Source organism: Spermophilus citellus (genome assembly GCF_964194105.1).
Source record: "Spermophilus citellus genome assembly, chromosome: 17".
NCBI lineage: Eukaryota > Metazoa > Chordata > Mammalia > Rodentia > Sciuridae > Spermophilus > Spermophilus citellus.
This window is the reverse complement of record NC_138199.1, coordinates 13,903,780-13,921,187: the sequence shown is the minus strand read 5'-3', so window position 1 is coordinate 13,921,187 and position 17,408 is coordinate 13,903,780. Positions and strand designations below refer to the sequence as shown.

The 17,408-nt window shown below is 44.1% G+C and overlaps 1 protein-coding gene across 1 annotated transcript; it reads right to left on the bottom strand.

Moving 5' to 3' along the window:
• Positions 1–1,499: 1,499 nt before the first annotated feature.
• On the bottom strand, positions 1,500–16,960 carry TP53 (tumor protein p53). The gene is made up of 11 exons (XM_081272221.1): positions 16,807–16,960; positions 7,190–7,290; positions 6,776–6,797; positions 6,418–6,690; positions 5,602–5,785; positions 5,408–5,520; positions 4,972–5,081; positions 4,510–4,646; positions 4,348–4,421; positions 2,961–3,067; positions 1,500–2,441 (listed from the first exon to the last, which is right to left on the bottom strand). The coding sequence occupies exons 2-11, from the start codon at positions 7,261–7,263 to the stop codon at positions 2,360–2,362; spliced, it is 1,176 nt and encodes a 391-aa protein (XP_081128347.1). The 5' UTR covers positions 7,264–7,290; positions 16,807–16,960; the 3' UTR covers positions 1,500–2,359.
• Between the last annotated feature and the right edge of the window lie 448 nt (positions 16,961–17,408).

The window sequence follows — 17,408 nt, the reverse complement described above, 5'->3', positions numbered from 1 at the left end:
GAAAAAAAGACAACTTTTCTGTTTAGCAGAAATTTGCAGAGTAGATCTTGTGTCCATTGCCCACATACACACAAATGGTAACTGCATGGTGAGAGCTGTATTAATTGCAGTAATCATCTTATGATGTGTGCATGTTGACTCCTGGGCTCAAGAGATCTTTCCACTTCAGCCTCCTGAGCGTCTGGACTGCAGGTGAGCATTAGCATGCCATGCTCAAGTTATCATACTGTGTACCTATTTTGGGGTCAATTGTACCTCCCAATAAAACTGGAGAAAAAAGGAACAATGAAGCTTATAAGTGTCCTTTGCTTCTCAAAGGAGTAAGAACTGAGTTTCAGGAGTTCTGGTTTGCCTAGTAGGTTGGGGAAAAAGACAAAAATTAAAGTATCTGGGGCTGGGGTTGTGTATCCCAGTGGCAGAGCACTTGCCTATCATGTGCAAGGCTCTGGGTTTGATTCCCAGCACCACCAATGAATGAATAAAGTTATTATCCCAAAGAAGTGAAGCTGGGTCTCTTGGAAGAGCATTTGATACTCATTTCCTAGTGAGCAAGAAAAATGGTGGTGTTGAGGATGGGGTGTCTTCCTAGGTGTCTGGGACATGGGCAAGGCAAACCCCCATAGGCACTGATTTATAGGTTATAGATGGTGGCTCCAAGGTCTCTCTGTACCTTAGACCCCTCGCACCACCACCAGGGAAAAGACAAGAGGCCAAGCCATGTGCCTACTGACTTGTTATCCCTGTGGGCACTGGCTCAAGACACAGCCTCCAATGGGGAAAGCCTGGCCCCCAGCACCCCTCCCTAGGAGTCAGCAGCACTAAGCAACAGGGCAGGCAGGGCATGCTGGGCTCCCCAACCCTGACTGTCCTCCCTAGCCCAAGAAGCCCTTTCAAAGGTTTTCCTGGCAGAGTGTAAAGCTTCAATTCATTCAACTGCCTGGCACCAGGCCCAGGATGAGAGGATGCTGGGAAAGCCCCAACTCTCACCTTAGCTGCCCCCGTTCCCTGGGACCCCATATGACAGGCCTCCACTGGTCTTTCTATTCATCCAGTAGCACCCACTCCCTTCCCCTTGGGGACCCAGGTACCCTGCCCCTTTTCTGTAGAGCAGATGGCTACCCGGGAGGCTCAGGCTTGCTAAATCAGACATTTAAATCCCATAATCCTTAGTGAGAGGCTGCCGAGGAGACAGCAGCCCAACCCTAGAAGCAGGGGCGGGTGAGAACTTTGTGCCAGCCCTGGCAGGAGGGGAGGAGGGACAGTTGGTTCCCAAGTTATGAATGGAGTCACCCCTCTCCCTTGTTGTCATGCAGCCCACAGACTGACCCAGTCCCCAGCCTTTGTTCCCCTCCTGGAGCCTAAGCGCTGCCCCCACCCGCTTCAGCCCACCCATCCTGGAGACCCAGGGGGCTATCTCCCAACTTGACCTCCGTACTCATCCCTGCACCTGGGGTCCCAGGCAGCCAGTGTGGACACCCATCCAAACACACAGGTGGTAGCAAAGTTTTATTGTAAAACAAGAAATCGATATAAAAAGGGGATATAAAATGAGAGAAAGGGTATGGGGTGACAAAGGCAGATTTGTCTTTCAGGGTGCCAACAAACAAATAAAAAAATTAAAAAACCCCCCAAAACTACAAAAACCTGACCCTGAGCATATGGGGGAAGTAAAACAGATCTTGGTGGACACAGATCCTATATAAACCTGAGATGGAATCCTCCAGGCTGTGGGATGGGATGAGATTTCATTTCAGGTGCCAAGGTTCAACAAGAGGTTGGACAGGATTTGGCTGGCTGGCAGAGACTTGGCAACTCCTTCCCTTTAACCAGCTGCTCAATCTTGGAAACCATCAACACATTGCCCTAACAGGGGCAGAAAACCAACAACCACGAGGGGGCCAAGTCCCAGCCACCTCCTAATACAAGGCAGTTCAAAGCCAGACATACGTTATTTCATTAACCCTCACAACAAACCCCTTGAGGTAGGTACGATGATCAACGTTTTATAGATGTGGGTATTGAAGTTAGGAGAAATTAAACAACTTGAAGATAGCTTTTCTGGTTGGTATGGTTGAAGAAGGGCTTTTAACCCATCGGATGGCTGGTTGTAGGTTAACCCTTACATGCAAGAATATTTTCTTCCATCTCCCACTCTTCACAGTTAAAGCTAAGCCATAGGTCTGTCTTAGCTCTCACCTCTCCCCAAAACACCAGTGCAGGCTGACTTGACAAGACAAATGGCAGAATTTCTAGGCATTTCTGAGGCACATCTATACTAAGCAGGGATTCAAGCACCCAAGTTCCAAAATGCTAGGGAAGGAGGGCAGGGGTGGGGGTGGGAGACAAGAGTCAGAGGATGTCAGTCTGAATCAGGCCCCTCTCTCTTGAATATTATTTTTTTATGACGGGAGGTAGACTGCCCCTTCTTGGACTTCAGGTAGCTGTAGGGAAAACAGAAAAGGGGATGAGGAAAGATGACGTAAGGCTGGCACAAGGGGAATTTAAATTAAGACGGTCATACATGTTCGCTGAGCACTTGGGGGGTACCTGTGTGTATCAATCCCTTCATCTTCCCTTATACCACGAGGAAACAGCATGAGAAGGGCGAGTAACAAGATCACAGAGTACCTGCTAGTACTTGGCAGGGTTTAGTGACCCCCAACTGGTTCTGACCATCAGTTTCATAAAATTACTAGGCTTCCCACCCCTCAACCCCTCAGCTCTGAGTTAGGATTTGCCAAGATGGCAAAGAAACATTCATGCTCATCGCTACGTTAGAGGAGCCAGAGACAGGGACATGGTTGTATGATATAACAGGAGGAACACTAAGGAACACTGAGAAGGGACAGGACCAGTGGGATGGGATCTACTATCTTTTACCATGAAGGTAGAATTGGAATGGAGTCCTATGGTTTTCCAATCTAGTAGGGAGGGGACAGGGCCCAGTCACAGTCACTCACCTGGGGTGAGGCCTGCTCTCCCCTGGCTCCTTTTCAGCCTGGGCATCCTTGAGCTCCAGGGCCTCATTCAACTCTTGGAACATCTCAAAGCGTGCACGGCCACGGATCTGCAGCAGGGGTGAAGGGGGATGGAGAAAGTTGGGCAAAGTCACAGAACCATTTTCTAGCTGTCTTCTTTTTTGGAGGGAGGCATACTACTAGGGATTGAACCCAGGGGCACTCTAAGACTTAAGCTAGTCCCCAGCCCTTTTTTTCAAATTTTATTGAGAAACGGTCTTGCTAGGTTACAAGGTTGGCCTTGAGCTTGTAACCCCCCTACTTCAGTGTCCCAAGTCTCTGGCTCATGTTTTTTTTTTGTACAAGGGACTGAACCCAGGGATACTTTACCACTGACTGCATCCCCAGTCCCCTTTTCATTTTTTATTGAGACAGGGTCTCACTAAGTTACTGAGGTTTGTCTCAAACTTGCTGTCTTCCTGCCTTAGCATCTCAAACCACTGGGATTACAGGCATACACCACCATGTCTGTCTTGAAACATTTTTTTTTTCCCCCTTTTTATAGGGCTGGAGATGGAACCCAGGGTCTCAAACATATTAGGCAAGTGCTTTACCACTGAGCTATACCCTGAGCCCAACAATTTTCCTTTTGAAAGATGATCCTTATTAATACAGATGGTGGTAATGTTTTGAACAACCAATAAAAAAAATAAATAAATTAAAAAAAATACAGATGGTCCTGAACTTACAGTGGTTTTTTATTTTACAATGGTGCAAAAGTGATAGTAGAAAGTGGATATCAATTTTGGGTCTTTTACAGACTAGCATTATGTAGTATGATACCCTTTGTCAATATGGGGCAGTGGCAGTAAGCTGCAGGTCTGTCAGCCACATGACCATGACCATGATATTGTACTGTATACTGTATTGCTCACCTGTGATGTATGATAAGTTAGGTGGATTAAATGCAGTGTTGGGGATTGAACCCAGGGTTTCACACATGCTAGGCAAGCACTCTACAATCTAGCCACAACCCCAGCCCAAATGCTCTTTTGATTTGTTAATGTTTTCAGCTTACAATGGGCTTACTGGGAGGCGATTCCATCATAAGTGGAGAAGCATTATACTATGGTACAAGCATTCTCACTTTATACAAAGTGTTCTCACTTTGGGTACAACCAAGGGTCACTGTCTGAGGCAGCACTATCCTCTGATGACAAATGCCCTAATTGCAGGTAAAGCAGCCAAAAGTGCTAGGCTGAAAACTTGCAACCTGATAATAACTTACTCTAAGAGTCTAGGATATGAACAGAGGAAATAATAAATACATATTTTCTTCAATTCCAATTAGTATGTGCAAGAGACTTAGTGTTTCTCTCAGACTTGGTACCTTAAGGGTGAAATATTCTCCATCCAGTGGTTTCTTCTTTGGCTGGGGAGAGGAGCTGGTGCCAGTGGGTAGTGCTGGGGAAAAGGTGAGAAAATTGAGTGAATTTTGGGCAGAACCACACCCTCTCTTCCCCGTCCACCTCTTTTTGTCCTGCTTACTTACCTCGCTTAGTACTCCCTGGTGGTGGCTCAGGGCAAGGCTCTCCTCTTTTGCGGAAATTTTCCTCCTCGGTGCGGCGGTCTCTCCCGGGACAAGCACACACGCGTACCTCGAAGCTGTTCCGTCCCAGCAGGTTACCACTGTACAGGATGAGAGAAGGAGGAGGAAATTAGAAAACTGGGTCCTACTCACCCTGTCCGTAAATCAGGCCCCACCTACTCCTAATTGCATTTTTCCCCTCTGGAGCCTGAGCTCCTGCTCCAGGGACACTAAGGAGAAGCCAATGGTAAGATAGATCCCAAAACCAGAGAATAGGAAGGTGAGAGAAAACAGCAGAGGAAGTCCTACTTGTGGAGGAAGGGTGAAAGTTAACAATGAGAGACAGTGTGGTAGGGGGTGGGGACAGGGACAGGCAGAGGCTGGAAAGGAGCACGCCAGTGTGAAGGGTGGCATGCGGATCCCTACCTAGAGTCTTCCAATGTGATAATGGTGAGGATGGGCCGTCGGTTCATGCCTCCCATGCAAGAGCTGTTGCACATGTAGTTGTAGTGGATGGTGGTGCACTCAGAGCCGACCTGGGAAGAACAAGATCAGTGTCAGGCAGGGAGGCCTGCAGCCTCTAGAAACTTCCGTTTCTTCACTTAAGGAAATAGGGGTAACCCTTTTTCCTCTGCAAATTTTCCAAGGTTGGGAAGACACTGAATAAGAAGCAGACAGGCTGGGAGTGTGGCTCAGTGGTAGAACACTGGCCTAACATATGTGAGGCCCTGAGTTCTATCCCCAGTACTTAAAAAAAAAAAAAAAAAAAAAAGCAAGACAAAGTTCCCTACTTCCCCCTGAATAGCCAATGACAATCCCTTCCAGTCCCCTCCTCCCAGAGACCCCAGCTGCCAAAGCAAACCTCAGGAGGTTCATAGGGCACCACTACACTGTGTCGAAAAGTGTTTCTGTCATCCAAATATTCTGCACGCAAATTTCCTTCCACTCGGATGAGATGCTGAGGAGGGGCCAGGCCTAAGAGCAATCAGGGACACATTAGAGGCTTGGGGACTCTGGGCAGACAGCTGGATCCATCTTAAGCCCCTGATCACTAACCATCGCTATCAGAGCAGCGTTCGTGATGGGGACAGCGCCTCACAACTTCTGTCATGTGCTGTGACTTCTTATAGATGGCCATGGCGCGGACGCGGGTGCCAGGTGGGGGTGTTGAGTCAACCCATAGCTGCACAGGGCAGGTTTTTGCCAGCTGACAGAATAGCTTGTTGAGAGAAGGGGAATACTGTAGAAGAAAGGAGAAGAGTTGAAGGGTGGGGACAAGCCAACAAATGAAACAAGGGAAAAAGGAGATTTAATGAACAAGCACTGTTTGGGCACCTAGAGATAATGGAGTTAGGGTCTACATATAGGGAGTTTATTTTCTCTCTCTCTCTCTCTCTTTTTTTTTTTGCAATAGGGACCGAAACCAGTGTCCCTTTATTACTGAGCTACATTCCCAATACTTTTTATTTCTTTGAGACAGGGTCTTGCTAAGTTGCTAAGGCTGGCCTTGAGCATGTCATCTTCCTGCCTCAGCCTCCAAGTTGCTGGATTTACAGGTATATGACATTCCTGGCTTTTTGTTTAAGACAGGGTTTCATGGTGTTGCAAATGCTGGCTTTGAACTCCTGGGTTCAAGGGACCTTCTGGACTCAGTCTCTCTAGTAAAAAATTCCAACTTTGGGACAGAGGTCAAAGTCCACAGACTAAATGGGTAAAATGTAAATAATGTCTAAGAAGTCAAAGGCTAAAGAGGAAATCCTCAAGCTCCAGACCAAAACAACAACAACAAAACAAAACAAAAACACAAAACACAGGGGACTGTGACTAGGCATTGAAAGGTCATATGAAAGCCTGCTCCCCAGAGCCACTGACCGTGCATGTGACTGATTTGGCTGTCCCAGAATGAATGAAGCCTAGACGGAAACCATAGACGCCAGGGTAGGTGTTTTGAGAAGGGACCGATGATGATAGGGGCCAAGAGATGGCTGGTGCAGGGGCTGCCAGTGTAGAGGCCGCTGGTGTGGGGGCCTTTGGTGCAGGAGCTGCTGACATTTGAAGGGCTTCATCTGGGCCTTTGTCAAACCAGTTTTCAACGTCTTCTGAAGATATTAGCAAATCATCCATAGGAGGGGACAATACAGGAGACTGTGGATGGACAAAAGAGGAGTCTTAAGGCTGGGTTCCCAGCCCACTAGCCCAAGTCCCTAGTCCCTCCAGCTCCAGTCCTTACCAGAACGTTGTTTTCAGGAAGTCTGAAAGATAAGAGCAGAAAGTCAGCACTATTGATTTTTGCTTCCCATAGGCCTCTGCTAGGGGGCTGGGGACTGGGTTGGGGAAGGCAGGTGGAGGTGGTTAATCTGTGGGGGACTGGGCAGCAGGCCTGCCCTTCCCATGGGATCTACTCAGGCTGGGCATGGTGGGGAATGCGTGTAATCCCAGTGGCTTGGGAGGCTGAGGCAGGAGGATGGAGAGTTCAAAGCTAGCCTCAGCATTTTAACTCTAAACAAATCAGTGAGACCCTGTCTCTAAATAAAATACAACAAAGGGCAGGGGATGTGGATCAGTGGTTAAGTATCTCTGGTTCAATGACTGGTATCATAAATAAATAAATAAGTGGGGCGGGGGAGAAAAATCATCTACTCACAGGTTCCATAAGTCTGAAAATGTCTCCTGACTCAGAGGAGGCTCGATGCTGAGATCTGACTGCGGCTCCTCCATAGCAGCGTTCAGGATGCAGTCTGGCCTCTACAAGGGGAAAAGTGAGAATCAGCATAAGACACATCCAACCCTAGGCAATGGGGCCTGAGAACCTGATATGGGAGGGGATACAGCCTGACTTCCTGGGGAGCAGGAACAGATGGGCTCCTTCTGCCTTTCTCTCAGGCTGCTCCTGACCATTCCGGTCACACAATTCTTCAGAAAAGATAACCCAAGAGGGGCCTCTAACCATCCATTACATCTACAAGCCTTCCAAAATTTGAACTCTAGCCCACTCTCTCCCTCCACATAGCTCCATTTCTGGGATCGCCTTCACAAATTGTGAAGAATGATCATCTCTCCTCTTGCCCATTCCCAAAACCCCCTCTCTACCACTTTGATTCAACAACTACCAAGGATTCCTTCCCCTTTCCTTTCCTGGGGGGCTCTAACTAGCTTGAATGTCCTTCTCTGCTCAATCAATTAGTGGTTCCCCCTACAATACTCATTTCCACCTCTAGTCCCCCTTTGGCTGTGTGGTTGGTTCCTTCCCACTGAGACCTCAATATGTGTGTCTCACTTCCTCAGGGATGTTTCCACAGACCACTCAATCATAGCCAGCCAGCTCAACTCCACCAAGCCACCTTATTTTAATGTTTGATGTTTCTCCCTTGTTTATTTCATCTGTTTACTTTAGTAGAGTATAATCACCCTCAGGGCAGGGAAGTGTTTTATTTATTATTTATTTTTGTGGTATTGAGGATTGATTGAATCTAGGGGAGCTCTATCACTGAGCTACACCCCCAGTTCTTTTTATTTTGAGATAAGTTGCTAGGCTTACAGATGTGTGTTACCATGCCTGACACCAGGCTATCTTTCTTTTCTTATTCTTTTGGTACCAGGAATTGAACTCAGGGGCACTTGGCCACTAAGCCACATCCCCAGCCCTATTTTGTATTTTATTTAGAGACAGGGTCTCACTGCATTGCTTAGCGCCTTACCATGACTGAGGCTGGCTTTGAACTTGCGACCATCCTGTCTCACTCTCCTGAGCCGCAGGGATTACAGGCATGTGCTTGGCCTTTCTTTTTCTAAAATATTTTATTAGTTATTGACGGACCTTTATGTATTTGTGGTGCTGAGAATCGAACCCAGTGCCACACACATGCTAGGCAAGCGCTCTACCACTAAGTTACAACCCCAGCCCAGGTATCTTTCTTGATGCCAAATCTCTCTTGAGCTTTGCTAAGAGAGATACTCACCAAAAAATGCTCACTGCACTTTTCTTTCTGCCCCACAAACAAGCAGTGGCATTAATGGCAGGCTTTTTCCTAATCTTCCTTAGCATTTACTTCCACCTTTATGTTGATAGAGGGTTTTCTTTCTTATGTACCTAGTGTTTGCAAAATCCTTTCACACTGTTTATCTTATCCGTCCTGATAACCACACTTGCCACTTGACAAGTGAAGAGGTTAAATGAATGAGCTTTTATCAAAACTGACCACTCAAACATTTATGAATAAGAGGCTGGGGTTGTGGCTCAGTGATAGAGTGCTTGCCTAGCACGGGCGGGGCCCTGGGTTTGATCCTCAGCAGCACATAAAAATAAAGACATTGTGTCCAACTACAACTAAAAAAATAAACATATATATATATATATTTAAATTTTGTGAATAAGATGCTTACTATCATCAGACTTTTCTGTAAAAAAGCTCTCTTCTGTAAATGGTTAAGGCACAGTTTAGCTGAAGAAAGTCCTCTCAATGAGAGGTTGGCAAAGGGTCAGATACCACAGCCCCTCAATTTGGGGTAGGGCTGAGCAGGAGCAGGGAGGAAAGAAAGAAATGGAGTGGCCCAGGGTGTCCTACAGATCAGTGATCAAAACAAGAGTAAAAATAAAAGGGGAGGAGGCTCAGAAGTCCAAAGCCCTGTGTTTGATAGTGTACCCTATCTCAATTGGATTCTTCTGGCTCTTCACTTTATAAGAATTGAGTTTTAGGCTGGGGGTGTAAGTTAGTGATAAAGCACTTACCTGGCATGCTCAAGGCTGTGCCTTCAATCCCTAGCACCCCTTTTTATCCCAAAGAATTCAGGTTTGTTATTTGATTTTAAAAGCAGTGAATCAAAATAGTTGTTATCTGGTTCCCATGAAGGGAAGAATCAAGTTTTACTCATTCTTACGTCTTAGTGCCAAATCAGCTAGGACCTGGGGAAATATGGACAGATAGCTCGGCCTGCATCCCAGGCTCACTACCTAGCAGCTGTTTAACTTTGGGAGGTTATTTAACCTTTCTGTGCTTTAGTGTCCTTTGATCTGAAACACGTACCTTATTATTAAAATAGTACTTTAATTCATCATCATTTTATAAAGAGCTGAGAAAAGGAGTTGGAATGTATAGCTCAGTGGTAGGATCCCCAGCATCATGAAAGAATAAATAAATAAAACAAAGCAGAGTATTTGGCATATCATAAGAGCTCAACAAAAGTTAGCTGTTAATATAACTGTCCTCTTATATTTGTTCTAATTATTATTGTTATTTTTAATATTTTCAGTTGTAGATGGACACAATATCTGTTGGGAGCTGCTCTGGAAATACCTGGCCTTAAGTCCTGAGCAAGAGATACTGAACAATTATTGTGCCCTTCAATAACTTGACCTTTACCTCTGCTGGGATAATGAGGTGTGGTTCCTGGAGCAGGCGTTACCCGGTGGGGTCGAGTTACACTCACCTGTTCCTTTGTAATCCTACCCCTTGCCCCCCCTTTTTCGGAAATAGAATGTTCTAAGAAACAGCATAGAAGCCAACTCCAGAATGTGCGTTCCCCCCTCCCCCCAGCCTCTCCTGACTTTCTCTTGCCCCCTTGTGGGATCCTGAGGCTGGAAGGCGGAGAAGCTGTCCTGAAGCTCATAGAAAAAGGTATTCTGTGTCACCTAAATTCACATGAGTGACTTTGGTTCAGTTGCACTTGCTGGACGGGGGCAGCAAACACCTTTGTTTATTTAGTTTTTTTTTTTTTTTTTTTTAATGTGGGTCTAGGGATGGAAGCCAGTGCCTCACCTGTGCTGGGCAAGCATTCTACCAGTGAGCCACAACTCCAGCCTGTTCTAATTATTTTAGAAAGAACTTTGTGAGTCAGTGCAGCTTTTTTTTTTTTTTTAAAGTAATTGAGTTTTTAAAATACCTTTATTTTGTTTATGTATTTTTATGTGGTGCTGAGGATTGACCCAGGGCCTCGAAATGCTAGGTGAGCGCTCTACCACTGAGCCACAACCCCAGCCCAAGTGCAGCTTTTAAAAAAAATATATTTTTTAGGTATCAATGGACCTTTATTTTTTATTCATATGTGGTGCTGAGAATCGAACCCAGTACCTCACACATGCTAGGTAAGTGCTCTACCACTGAGCCACAACCTCAGCCCTAGTGCAGCTTTTGTGGTACTGTTCCCACCCTGCTAATGGAAGTTCACTTCCTTAGGGAATGCTGTTCAGTAAACAAGGAGTGGGAAGTGGGGCTTTCCTGGGATGGTGGCTCAAGGTATCTGACTCCTTGGAGGAAAACAGCCTCACAGACATAGGAAGTCTCCTTGTCTCTAACACTCAGGTTGTTATTATTATTTTTTAATTTGTTCCAATTGGTGACAGAATGCATTTTGACACATTGTACACAAATGGAGCACAACTTCTCCTTCCTCTGGCTGAACATGGTGCAGTCACACCAGTAATGTAATCTCATATATATATATATATATATATATATATATGTAGGGTAACAATGTCCATTTCATTCCACTGTTCTTCCCATCCTCATACCCCACTCCCCTCTGTACAATCTCCCCCCTTCATTAGGGATCAGCAGCCACTTATCAGAGAAAACATTCAGCCTTTGGTGCTTTGGGTTTGGCTTATTTCACTTAGCATGATATTCTCGAGCTCCATCCATTTACTTGCAAATGCCATAATTTCATTCTTCTTTAAGGCTGAGTACAATATTCCATTGTGTATATGTACTACACTTTCTTTATCCATTCATCTGTTGAAGGTCATCTAGGTTTTTTCTATAGCTTAGCTATTATGAATTGAGTTGCTATAAACATTGTGTCACTGTAATATTCTAATCTTAAATCCTTTCGGGATAAACTAAGGAGTGGGGTAGCTGGGTCAAATAGTATTTCCATTCCAAGTTTTTTGAGGAATATCCATACTGCTTTCCATAGTGGTTGCACTAATTTGCAGTCCCACCAGCAAGGTATGAGTGTACCCTTTCCCCTACATCCTCACCAACACTTACTGTTGCTCATATTCTTGATAATTGCTGTTTGGACTGGAGTGAGATGAAATCTTAAGAGTAGTTTTGATTTGCATTTCTCCAATTGCCAGAGATGATGAACACTTTTTCATGTTTGTTGATTGATTATATTTCTTCTGTGAAATGTCTGTTCAGCTCCTTAGCCTATTTATTGATTGGATTGTTTTTTTTTTAAATTTTATTTTATTTATTTATTTTGTGTGTGTGTGTGTGTGTATGTGTGTTCAGTTTTTGGAGTTCTTCTGGAGATTAGTGCTCTCTCTGAGGTAAATGTGGTAAAGGTTTTCTCCCATTCTGTTGGCTCTCTCTTCTTTGCTGAGAAGCTTTTTAGTTTGAGTCCATCCCATTTATTGATTCTTGATTTTACTTCTTGCGCTTAGGAGTCTGGTGAAGGAAGTCAGGACCTAAGCCTACATGGTGGAGGCCATGATATGAACGTGTCAAGCTGAACTGGACCTACCAAATGGTTCTGGTGGGGTCAGTGTTTAAGGAAATGCCGGGTGGGAAGGCAGTAAGCTCATCTGAGACCCCAAGGAGGGGCAGGGACCATTATAATAAGTCTTAACAGTATCAGCTGCTGTAGGCCCTATAGACTTACAGGCCTCCCACTAAAAGCAAGCAAGGTAGGTTTCAACAATAGATGAAGGAACTGAGAGTTGAAGTATTAAGTCATTTACCAAGGTTTTTAAAACTATAGGGCAGAACCAGGGATGTGAATCTGGGACATCTCAAAAACTGAATAATATTTTCCTAAGTTTGCTTGCTTGCTTTTTCTTTTTTTGTTTGGTATTGGGGATTGAATCCAGGGGCACTTTACCACTAAGCAACACCCCAGCCCTTTTTATTTTTTAAAACAAATTCTTCCTAAATACTTAGGGGACTTACTAAGTTGCTTAGGCTGACCTTAAACTTGTAATCTTCTGCCTCAGCCTCTTGAGCTGCTGTGGTTACAGGTGTGCACCACTGTGCCCAATGTTTTCCTAAGGTTTCACCAAGACTGGTATAAGAATATCTTTTGGGGGTTGGGGATGTGGCTCAAGCGGTAACGCGCTCTCTGGGCATGTGCGGGGCGCTGGGTTCGATCCTCAGCACCACATAAAAACAAAATAAAGATGTTGTATCCACCGAAAAGTGGAAAAAAAAAAAAAAAGGATATTTTTTGGGGTTGGGGATATATCTCAGTGGCAGAGTGCTTGCCAGATAGGTCCAAGGCCCTGAATTTGATTCCCAGTAGCCCACAAAAACAAAAACAGGAAAGAACTTCTTATGGAAAAATTCTAACACATTACAAAAAGGAAAAAGAATGTACCCTCATGTATCTATCACCCAGTTTCATGAATAATCCATATGCTCCCTTTATTATCTCACCTATATTCTTAGCCACTCTGCCTAACACATGCAAGGCCCTGGGTTCGATCCTCGGCACGGCACACCATAAAAATAAATAAATGATATTGTGTCCAACTAAAAAATAAATATTAAAAAAAAAAAAAAGAATTGGTGTCCAGGTTTTCTTCTGAAAGTAAGTTTCAGAGTGGTGTATGTGTTTGTATGTATGCACTTATTTATTTTGTATTTACTCATTTATTTTTGTATTACCGATTATAGCCGTTGTACCCAGGGGGTGCTCTACCATTGAGTGAGTGCGCTACCACTTGAGCCACATCGCCAGCCCCAAGCCTTTTTTTTTTTTAAACTTTATTTTTTAGTTGTAGTTGCACACAATACCTTTATTTTATTTATTTTTATGTGGTGCTGAGGATCAAACCCAGGGTCTCACACGTACTAGGCAAGCACTCTACCGCCGAGCAATATCCCCAGCCCCGGCCTTTTTAAATTCTGAGATAGGGTCTCACTAAGTTACTCAGATTGGCCTTAAACTTCAGATCTTCCTGCTTCAGCCTTATAGGCATGCATCATGGTTTTATGTTTAGATCAATTATACAACTTTATAGTCAATTCACAGGAGGTCCAAGGTTCAATCCCCAGCATCTCATAAATAAATAAATAAATAAATAAATAAAAGAAGACCTCCAACTCTGTACTATTTTTTTTTTTCAATTTGGAACCAGCTTGTCAATTTGTACAAACAAGACTACAAAGATTTTTATTGGGATTCATCACATCACTACATCTTCTAATCCATCAATAGAATCTCTCTCCATTATTTAAAACCATCCTTCAATTCTCTAAGTGATATTTTATAGTTTTCAATGCAGAGCTTTTATCCATTTTGCTAAATTTATCCCTGAGCATGACACTGTTTTGGATGCTACTATGAAGGCTACTGTTTTTTTTTAATAATTTTTTTTTTTTTAGTTGTAGTTGGACATAATACCTTTATTTTATTGATTTATTTTTATGTGGTGCTGATGATGGAACCCAGTGCCTAGCACTCTACCTCTGAGCCCTAGCCCCAGCCCAAGGCTACTGTTTTTAAAAGTAAATACTCTGGGGGCTGGGGATGTGGCTCAACCCGTAGTGTCAGGGTTCGATCCTCAGCACCACATACAAACAGGGATGTTGTGTCCACTGAAAACTAAAAAAATAAAATAAAAAAAAATTCTCTCTCTCTCTGTCTAAAAAAAAAAGTAAATACTCTGCAGTATTTACTTCTTAGTTCTGGTTGATTTTTCAAATTTTCCATTTATGACTTTTTATATAAATAATCACACAGGCTGTAAATAAAAAAAGACTCTTTTTCTAATCATTATTTCTTTTTCTTGCCTGATTAGGACCTCCAGTACAATGCTGAAGTGATGAAAATAAAATCCTTTTCTAATTCCTGATCTTTTAAAATACCTTTATTTTATTAATTTATTTTTTATGTGGTGCTTAGGATAGAACCAAGTTCCTCAAACGTGGTAGGCAAGCACTCTTATCACTGAGCCCCAGCCCTAGTTCCTGATCTTAAGATGAAAAACATTCAGTTTTCTACCATTAAGTATCTTTTTTTAAACTTTTTAAATTTTTTTAACCATTAAGTATCTTAATACTTAATTGTAGATGCCTTTTTAATCAAACCAAGAAAAATTTCCCTCATTAGTTCGCTCTGAGGTTTTTTTAGAATCATGAATAACTTTTGAATATTGTCAACTGCTTTTTCTGCATCTGTTGAAATCATTATAGAATTTTAATCCTGTTAACTGGTAATTTACAGATTAATTTTTGAATGGCAAAGTAACATTGCGATTCTGGGATAAACCACTCTAGGTTAGAATATATTTATTCTTTTTACACATAACCAGGTTTGATTTGCTACAATTTTGCACATCTTCTATTTTAAAAAGTTGTTGCTGCTGCCTGTACTGAACATGTACAGATCTTTTTTCTTCTCAACAATACAGTATAACAACTATTTAAACAGCATTTACATTGTTTTAAATATTATAAGTAGTCTAGAGATAATTTAAAGCACATGTGAGAATATGCATAAGTTAAAGGAAATATACTATGCCCTTTTCTGTAAGGAATTTGAGCATCCTGGAACCAACGCCCCTCCCCCACCTAGTGTGGATATCTTGGGATTACTGTACTAAATTATTCAGAGAAACTGCACACCTCTGCAGACACAAGGCTAGTTCTGAAAACTGTGGCTTTCAAAAAATATATTACACATACATATACATTAGTAAACAGCAGAAGCAGGCACAGGCATTGCTCTGAGACATCCCCCGTTACGGTCTTGGAAAGATCTTTTCATATTAAGAAGAGAATGGGATTCCGACACTTAGTTCAGTCAGAGATTGCCACAAAGGCAGTTACCTGGGAGACTTTATCTGCATAACAAGACAACCCTTGCTGCAGCGCACCTCCCCCCTTCAACGTTCCACAGCCTGCATTCCCTCCTTCACCCCCTGCTACCAAAAGCCGAAGCTTTAGATCTATATAAATGCAACCCGTATTTAGAAAAAGGAACACCACATAAATAGAGCACACAGTATACATAAAGTGGGCGGTAACTAGTGAAAGAAACGACCAGCCCCAAATTATGCATATAAGAGAAATTGATTTGCATGGGATTTGGAAGTGTTCCGCTACCTCCCACTTGGAAGAAGTGGCTTGGACTAGGACTGCACTTAGGACCTCGGGGTGTCTCTCCGCAAGGCCCTCCCCTTCCGCTTTCACGACGTTCGGTCTGCGTCCAGAATTGGAATGGCTCAGCCCAAAACCGGATGCTGGATAAATCGTGTTTCCCAAACAAACGCCCTATCATTGCTCTCTTTCAAGAAAAAGTTGATTCCTGAATGTACCTATTTCCAAAAAAACCCAGGCTTTGCCTTCTACACACACCTCCCCCACGTCTTTCTACATAATGGTAGCGTCCTTCTAGATTGTCGACGACCCGGGGGGTGGAGTACACCATTCAAAGAGGGGGAGGGACTGAGGTTTGTATCAAAACAAATACCCGGTCCTTTGCAAAAGCAATAACCAAGTAGTTCAGAAAAAGAATGGAAGAGGGGTAGAACAGTTTCCTTCCGCAAGCAATAGGAACCCGCCTAAAATACATTTTCTTTCTTTCTACTTCCCTCTTATTAGGACAACAGTGAGCTCTTCCGACAAAGAGAAACCGGAAATGGTGCTGCAAGTAGCAGAAATGTAAATGTAGAGCCAAACAATAACAGGGCTGCCGGGCCTCTCAGACCTGCAGGATCCTGACCCGTCTCGCGGGCTAACCTTTCATTTAGCACTTCCCACATCTATAGCTGATAGTCTTTAATTGGATTTTCTTCAGCTAACGGAGCCGGGCGCTCACTGGAGAGATCACTTCAGAAAGGACAAAGGTCCGGAAGTTGGGGACCTTAGCGCCTTGGGTTTCCCGATCACCCCAATTAATTTTGGAATGGAACCCGAGGTTCTTCTAGGATGTCATGGGCTCCAACATCTCAAGAAAGTCTCAAACTAGTGCTTTGTGCATCATATTTAAGAGATTCCCAGCATCCTGCTCTAGGTAGATGGGAGCATATGGGGGGGCAGGGGGAGGGAGTAGGCTTTTGGAAGGCTCCAGATTCCCCAAAGTCCAACCCCGTGCCCAAGTGTTCAGCTTTGAGTCTGGCTGATAGTAACATCCCCGTTATCTACCCCCAAGCCTCCCAACACTGCATTTCTATGTTGATCCCGTTAGCCATTTCCCCTTACCCAGTGAAGCCCCGCTGCCCCCACCCCCCCAAACCCCGCGATTCTCTGGAGCTGCAAATACAAGCAGTCAAGAGCCCATGACTCAGAGAAGACTCATCAAGCTCAATCGAGACCTTACCCCGACCTCCGGGGAGCGTGTCACCGACCTGGGAAGCACGCTCCAAGCCCGGTCGCCAGGTTCTCCTCAGAACCACGCAGCTACCTGCGCCCGGAATGATGGCTCTGGACTTTTGAGGAGCTCAAAACTTTTAGCGCCAGTCTGAGCACATGGGAGGGGAAAATCCCAATCCCAGCAACCCTCGCGAGGTTCCTGGCACAAAGCTGGACAGTCGCCATGACAAGTAAGGGCAAGTAATTCGCCCGCAGGCGGATGGAAGGAGTTGGAGAGGATGCGGAGAGTCAGGATTCGCGTTGTAGCTCCTGACATTTTGGAGCAGGAAAGTAATACAAGCTAGAGCTGTGAGGGCAGAATTGGTAGAAATTTTTCAGGACTCCGCTAATGTGTCGAGTATAAAGGGTGGAAGGAAGAAAACTTGCATTTGCCATTCTCTCGGCCTGGAATACTGAGCTTTCAGAATTAGCTGGATCGTTTCTCGTCATTAGCTAAAATGTCACCTTTTAGGAAGGCTTTCCTTAATATCTCAGTCTACTGTGTTCCCCTGGAGACTTTATATTACACTATCTTGTTTCATTTCCTTCGTAGCCCTTATCACTGAAAAG

Bases quoted from the DNA above. Each gene is read 5' to 3' on its own strand.
- TP53 (XM_081272221.1), bottom strand. From the start codon at position 7,263: ATGGAGGAGCCGCAGTCAGATCTCAGCATCGAGCCTCCTCTGAGTCAG. The intron at 5,786-6,417 runs GTCAGTGGCTCT...TTTCTTCTACAG, and splicing joins CCAAATCAGTCACATGCACG to TATTCCCCTTCTCTCAACAA. The intron at 3,068-4,347 runs GTACCAAGTCTG...CCCCTGCTGCAG, and splicing joins GAGAATATTTCACCCTTAAG to ATCCGTGGCCGTGCACGCTT.